This window comes from Perognathus longimembris, chromosome 19 (assembly GCF_023159225.1).
Source record: "Perognathus longimembris pacificus isolate PPM17 chromosome 19, ASM2315922v1, whole genome shotgun sequence".
NCBI lineage: Eukaryota > Metazoa > Chordata > Mammalia > Rodentia > Heteromyidae > Perognathus > Perognathus longimembris.
Window position 1 is genome coordinate 47263057 of NC_063179.1, and position 7770 is coordinate 47270826.

At 46.4% G+C, this 7770-nt stretch overlaps 1 protein-coding gene across 1 annotated transcript; it reads right to left on the minus strand.

The window, feature by feature from the left end:
• Window positions 1–1381: 1381 nt before the first annotated feature.
• On the minus strand, window positions 1382–4804 carry LOC125367625 (5-hydroxyisourate hydrolase-like). The gene is made up of 4 exons (XM_048368309.1): window positions 4755–4804; window positions 4259–4398; window positions 2148–2283; window positions 1382–1644 (listed from the first exon to the last, which is right to left on the minus strand). Exons 1-4 carry the CDS (start codon window positions 4782–4784, stop codon window positions 1555–1557), a joined length of 396 nt encoding a protein of 131 aa, XP_048224266.1. The 5' UTR covers window positions 4785–4804; the 3' UTR covers window positions 1382–1554.
• Between the last annotated feature and the right edge of the window lie 2966 nt (window positions 4805–7770).

Below are 7770 nucleotides of genomic sequence, written 5' to 3' on the forward strand. Positions count from 1 at the left end.
TTCATATTGGTTGGATACCAACAACTTATTCCTTGAATCCTACCTATTCTGGTGGCTGAAATCTAAATATCATGATTTGACATCAGTCCAAGCAGAAACACCTGTGACACTCTTATCTTCATTTAACCACCACAAAAAAGCAATTTGGGGTGCTGGTGGCTCCTATCTGTAATCCAAAGTTTTCAGCAGGTTAACATCTTCACATCTAAGCTCACAGATTAGTTTAAAGCCTGACCTGGGAGAAGAATCTGTGAGATGCTTATCTCAATTGCTCACTAAAAGATCAGGTGGAATTGTGGATCAAGTGGTAGAGTGCTAACCTTGTGCAAACAAAGCCCACTGGCAATGTCCAGAGCTTCAATTCCAGCCCCAGGATAGGCACCACAATGAAAAAGAAATCCAAAGTTCCTTATGTTGATTTAGAATACGGTCATCAAATATAAATTGCATATTTCTTAGCACATTTCTCACACTGTGACAGAATACCTGAAGAATCACTTTAGGTGGCATAAACGTGTATCTTGCTCCCTTCTGTGGAGGTATCCTTAAATACGTAGTTGGCCTGGAAATTAGGCATGTTCTCTGAGAGGAATCATAGAAAGAACTGTGGCCACTGGAAAAGTCAGAAGCAGATACTATGCATATGAGGTTCACATAACCCTATAAAAGTTAAAAAAAATTTTTTTTGTCCCTGTGTGAGTTCCTGAGATTAATACACAGAAGGCATGACCATTGGTCTGGCACAGCAAATTGCTGACAGGTATGTGCTTTGTTCTTTTATGCTGTGGTGCTGGTTCTATTCCCTTCCTCCTTGCCCCTCCCTGAACAGAACCTAGGTCTTGGTGGGGCATAGCATATCAGCCAAGCTACCCAGGCCCAGTTGGACTTCTTTCCTCCCTGATACTCCCCTACTCCTGTACACAAACAAGATGAAACTGTTGGCCTTTGGATTCCCCCTAGACAATAGGGCCTCAAGCTCCTAGAGATGGCCATGGTTGGGTAGATGTTGGGCTAAGGCCTTTAGGAATTCTTAGGTACCCTGATATAGCTGTCTTCCCAGGACTGCAGCCCACAGAGTGGCCTCCTGACACTAATTTCCAGATGACACTCCTTTTGCATCAAGAGCAGACTTTATAAGCAGGTGAAGGTTGTCTCACATTTTGTTTGGGTTCTCTTGCCAGTTTGGAGGAGAAGCACTTGTATAGACTCTTCCCCCAGGACCTCCAGTTTCACCCTTCTGAGTTGGAACCACTCAGAGTCTGTTCCACCTGAGTACTGCCTCTGAGCTCAGAAGCACTTTCTCTGATGGTCCCTCACTCCTTAGGGCTGGTTAAGCATGCATTGCCCCTATTCCAATGATGAGAGCAGCTTTATAGAAGCTAGCGCTGACTTTATTGACACCCAAGCCACAGATGCCCACTGGGAAACTCCAGGGTGGCCAGCACCTCCATAGGGTAGCAGTGCCTTCAATGAACATAAAGCCCACTCTTAAGGATTTGGTGTCTGGTTAGCCAGAGAAGGAAGGGCAGATGGCTGCCTTAGCAGGACTTGGTTCTAGCTCCCTCGGTAGGTGGTGTATGACCAGGGGCTCAGTAGCAGAGGCACGTGGAACTTCTGAGTTTCATTTGCAATGTTGAAAACAACCTGGGAGAAGCAGAAAACAGTGGAAGGACCACAGCACACAAACTGCCTGACCCCAGTGCTCCCTGGTGGAATTCAGTAGCCTAGACTATGGGACTGGTAAGCTAGACTTCTGGTGTGGACTGGAAACGTTCTGAGGGCTAAAGATAGTGTGAATGTTTCCTGGGCTTGCTGGATGGGCAATAAGCCAGGTGCTTTGAAGCTTCAGGGGGAGGTTTTGTGGCAAAGCCCTGAGAGCTGCAGGCTGGACTCAGGTGACAACTTGTCTACAAAGCCTGATACAGGGAGCAACTCAGGCAAGGAGGTGTCATCTTGAAGTTTAATGATTCCTTGGGTCCCAGGACACCTTTCTTCTGTGAGGGCAAGCAGTGAGCTCACCAGTCTACCATTGCCCTGCCCTCTGAGGAATAGGACCAGTGTCTCCATGACCCACATGAGGCCTTGCAAGCAGGCTTGGCCTGCACATCAGTGAGTCAAGGACCTCCCCCAACTCCCGTAGCTCTCACCTCCACATATGGGTAGAAGCTCTCCTGGCCCCTTTTCTTCCAGTAAGCCTCAGTGTCAAAAGACAGTTTGTAGGTGCCTGGCTTCATTTGACCTGGTGTCAGGAGTACAGGGCAGCGGCCATCTGGGTCTGTGTAGCTGGGGAGAAGATGGGCTGCAGAGAAGGGACAAAGAGCCACCCTTCCCCAGTTGTGGATTTGCAACCCCAGATAAATCTCTCATCTTTGTGAGTAAGCAGAAACAGTGGACTGTTTCTAGGGACACCACTGAATTGCCTATTTGGGGAACCACCAAGGCAGAGGAGCAATTGGGCAACAAAACCTCTCAGACTGTGTACACTAGAAGTAATAATTGTATTTGACATTTTCTTTATGCATAAGTATGTTTATTAACAAAATGTGAAATACAGCATGTCTTGTTTTATAACCTGTGTTTTACACAGTATATTGTATGTTGCTATCTCGGTCAGTAACTAATTCTACCCACAATACATGGAGGATTAACATGGAATGGGCTGATCTCTTGCTCTGCTTTAAAAAAAAATTTGCATGTATGTGAGGGTACTGGTGCTTGACCTCACTGTGAGTACTGTCTCTTAGTTTTTGTGTCCATGGCTAGTGTTCTACCACTTGAGCCACAGCTCTACTTCATCTTTTAGGTGGTTAATTGGAGGTAAGAGTCTCTCATAAACTTTCCTGTTTGGGCTGTTCTGAAATTGTGAGTCTGAGACCTCAGCCTCTTGAGTAGCTAGGATTTCAGGTGTGAGCCACCTGAATCCAGGGTTCTGGAGACCTATGGTCCTCAATGTGTCTCCCACAGTGATTTAGAAAGAACAGAGTATGGGCTTGGAATGTGGCTTAGTAGTAGAGTGCTTGCCTAGCATGCGTGAAGCTCTGGGTTTGATTCCTCAGTACCACATAAACAGAAAAAGCAGTGTTGTGGCTCAAGTGGTAGAGTGTAAGCCTTGAGCAAAAGAAGCTCAGGGAGGGCTGGGAGTATGGCTTAGCGGTAGAGAGCTTGCCTTGCATGCATAAAGCCCTGGGTTTGATTCCTCAGCACCATATAAAGAAAAGGCTAAAAGTGGTACTGTGGCTGAAGTGGTAGAGTGCTAGCCTTGAGCAAAAAGAAGCCAGGGACAGTGCTCATGCCCTGTGTCCAAGTCCTAGGACTGGTGGAGGAAATAAAAAAAAAGAAAGAAAGATGTTATCTTGCCACTTGCCCCCCCCTCCGGCTTTTGTGAAGGGATGGATGGGAAGGGGGCAGCAAGACATTTGGACATGATCCATTGAGTAGGAGTCTCTGACTCCAGCCCTGTTCACTTTTCCATTCCTTGTTAGAATTTTGGAAACCAAGGTTGCCTGCTTCAAGGTGAGTGTTCTGGGACCCCACTCATGGGAACCCCAGGGGCATAGGCCAGCCTATGTGGGCTTGGGAACCCTGAAACTGGAATGGCAAGTATAGCAGAGCCTGTACTTGGGTTAGTGGCAGGGTTCAGAGCCCGGGCTTCAGTGCACATCAAAGCTGATGAGCACAGTGCTTGATGAGCCTGGCTTGAAATTCCAGTAGTCACCTCATCACTACTGCCTCAGTCTTCCCACCTATAAAAAGGAAAATTACCACTGGACTACAAGATGAATGGTGAATAAAGAAAGCAGGAATAAATGTATTCAGTGTGCATCCTGGCACAAACTTATAGGTTAATCATGGCTATGTAATTAGTGTTCAGATGCCACCTCTGCCTGTAACTCAGCAGTTCTCTCCAATAGCTCTCGAAAGAGGTGCAAACACCTGCTCAGTAGGCCCAAGGGTCTGTGAGACTGCTGAACAGAAAAGATGTTTCAGACACTTCATAGCATCCTTCAGAACTATAGCTTTTGTTACTATCTGCCTTATCTCATGAAAAAACTGAGGCTCAGAGAGTCAGTAGGCGTAGGCTGTGAAGCCAGACCTTGAGCCCAGGCAATGCGCTTCCATGGCTAAGAGGACAGTGGGGTACAGCAGCCAGCTCTGTCCTCCAGCCCTTAGCATCTGTGCTCCTGGCTGTAAGGTAGGGTCCTGCACTGAAGGTCACGTTCTCTGGATACCTCCTATGACACCAGGGCGTGCCTTTTACCTCTTCCTCAATTCTGTCCACTGCTGGGTGAGGTCTTCCAGCCTGGATAAACGAAGGCAGAGGCCGTGAGCCGGGAGCCCCGAGGTGGTGTCTAGCACATGTGTGGTCAGCGGGCTGCTCTTGGACTCCATGCTACTGCCCTGGGCAAAGAACAGACAGTTCCTGTGGGCCTGTGTTCCTAGGCTCAGCCTGAGTCCACAGGCTGTTAGGAGAGCAAACAGTCCCAACTGCCCCGAGGGAAGGCTAAGGTCAAAAGTCACTGAAGTTGTCTGGCTGGCAGGAAGAGGTGCCCAGTTCCCAACACTGACCTATGTCCTTCCAGGGTCCCCCGACCCCCACTCCTCCCCTGCCTCTCAGGTCCAGCTGGGTAGTGGTGGTCTTTTACAAGCCAGCCCTCCTCATTCCTTGGTTTGTGGACCCTTAGGAGCCTCACCCCTCCTTTCCCGCCCCGTAGTCCCTGAGGATCCAGGCCACCAAGCCCACTCTCCACCCTTGCCTGCCGGGAGCTCAGTTGTCGCTGTAGCATCAGCAGCCGCAGGGCGCCCGGAACCCGAGTGCCCTCGGGCTGGGAGGTCTCTCAGCCGGGCCACCGCGTCCCCCTCCTGCCGCAGTGCCCGGGCTGTCCGAGTGACCACTCCCCGAGCCTCAGCCCCCCGCCCGCCCCGCCCCTCCCACAGGGCTGGTGTCCGCCAGGTTCCCGCCTGGGCTGCCCGGGACGTCCTTTTCTGGGAGTTCTTAGTAGGGCTGACAACATTTCTTGTTTTGGCTACCTCTGCAGTCATGTGACCGTGCCTCCGCTTCCCCTCCAGTACAACGGGGCGAGTGCCCGGGACCAGGCTGAGCTCCTCCGCTCCCCCTCTCCCCGCTGACTGGGCCAAAGAGCCGGAACTGCAGCTGGGACACCAAGCCCTGATTGCCTGGTCTGACTTGCATTAAAATCACATCTTAGGACATTCTATCAGTCTAGTATTATTACACTGCACTTACAGCGTAAGTGTAGTGCTGGTGGCTCAAGCCTGTAATCCTACTTGCTCAATAGGCTGAGATCTGAGGAGCCTGGTTAGAAGCCAGCTTGGTGAAGAAAAGACAAAAGACAAAGGATGGGGTTCGGGAGGACTGCAGCTCCAGTTTGTCGCTCAAGACTGTAACCCCGATTATTTTTAACTTCCAGCTTATATGCAGATTAGGAACCAGGGAATAGCATAGGGTTACCTAAGTTTAAGAAAACAAGAAAGCCTTGAAGTCCGCAATAACAGGTGGCAGGAATGACAAAATAAGGTTGAATAGTTAGCATAAATCAGACTCTTGTGTTGTCTTTTAAGTAAGCCTTATCCTTGCACATTTCTTGAGATAACACCATAGTCAGAGGTGAGGATGAGCTTTGCTGCCGGCTCGGCTCCCAACAGTACTATGCGAGATTTGCATTATCATATAAAAAAAGAACAGTAAATTGTACAGAAGTTAAAATTTTTTCTGAGTCATAAGAGTCATGTACTACACAAACAAGATTCAGAGGGAAGGGTGACATTGCAGTAACTGCGTGCATCAGGTTTTAAGGTATTTTTGCTATAATGATTACTTTTTATAATTAAAATGACACAGAAGTGTTAATTTCTTTAAGAAAAAGGAACTTAGAAATGCAGTACAAAAATTTTGGGCTGAAACACACCTCAGCAAATTTTTTTCTATTTTTTGCTTTTGCTGATAAAGTGTCATTTTAGTATTAACATTTTTTTTATTATTAATTGAACAAAAAATTTTTTTTACAAGGTGTTGTGCAAAGAGGGTACAGTTACATAGTAGGGCAGTGTGTACATTTCTTGTGATATCTTACAACCTGTTTTTCCATCCCTTGTCTAGGTCAGGTAGACCCATATGCAATATACAATGTATCAAGCACATATACAGTGATCACAGACTTGGTCTCTACTGTCTCTCCATCTCCCTTTGTTAACAGTCATATATCAGGGAGATCATGCCCCTTTGTTTTCTGTGTTCTAGGCTTGTCTCGCTCAACATTATTTGTTCGAGTTCTGACCATTTCCCTGCGAATAACAATATTTCACCATTCCTAATCGCTATGTAGTATTCTATTGTGTATAAGTACCATATTTTTTGGATCCATTCATCTGTGGAGGGGCATCTGGGTTGTTTCCAAATTTTGGCTATTGTGAATTGTGCCGCAATAAACATGGAAGTACAAATGTCCTTTTGATATCTTGGGTTTTGCTGTTTAGGATAGCTGCCTAGGAGTGGTATGGCTGGGTCATAGGGTAGGACTATATTGAGCTTTTTGAGAAACCTCCATACTGTTCTCCAAAGTGGTTGTACTAATTTGCACTCCCACCAACAATGGAGAAGGGTTCCTCTTTCCCCACAGCCCCTCCAGCATTTGTTGTTTCCTGAGTTCAGAGTATAGGCCATTCTAACTGGGGTGAGGTGGTATCTCAGGGTTGTTTTTATTTGCATTTCCTTTACTAGCAGGGATGTTGAGCATTTCCTCATGTGTTTCTTTGCCATTTTTATATCTTCTCTTGTGAAGTCTCTCTTTAGCTCTTTTGCCCATTTCCTAATAGGTTTATTGGGCTTGGAGGGGCTTAGTTTTTTGAGTTCTCTGTAGATGACCGATATCAGGCCTTTGTCTGTTGCTGTGCTGGTAAATATCCTTTCCCATATCGTTGGCTGTCTTTCTATTTTGGTGGCTATGACCTTAGCTGTGCAGAAACTTTTTAATTTGTAGTAGTCCCATTTATTGAGTCTTTCCCCTACTTGTTGTGCCCCTGGGACTCTATTCAGGAAGTTCCTTCCTGTGCCTATAAGTTCTAGTGTCTTTCCTACTCTGTCCTTCAGTAGTTTCAAGGATTCAGGTCTGATGTTGAGGTCCTTGATCCATTTTGAGTTGATCTTGGTGCATGGTGATAGGCTTGGGTCTACTTTGAGTTTTCTGCATATGGCTGCCCAGTTCTCCCAGCACCAGTAGTTGAAGAGGCTATGTTTATTCCATTGTATGTCTTTAGCTCCTTTGTCGAATATCAGTTGGCTGTAAGAGTGCGGTTTTATTTCTGGGTCTTCAATTCTAATCCACTGGTCTTCCGATCTGTTTTTATACCAATACCATGCTGTTTTTGTTATGATGGCCTTGTAGTAGAGCTTGAAGTCTGGTATGGTGATACCTCCTGCACTATGTTTTTTGCCTAGAATTGCTTTGGCTATTCTAGGTTTTTTGCTGTTCCATATGAATTTATGGACTGGTTTCTCTATTTCAGTGAAGAATGTGGCTGGGATTTTGATAGGTATTGCATTGAATTTGTATAACAATTTGGGCAATATGGCCATTTTCACTATATTGATTCTGCCTACCCATGAGCATGGGAGGTCTTTCCATCTCCTTGTGTCTTCTTTGATTTCCCTTATTAGATTTTTGTAGTTTTCATTGAATAAGTCCGTCACGTCCTTGGTTAAGTTGATCCCTAGGTACTTTATTCTTTTTTTGGCTACTGTAAATGGAATTG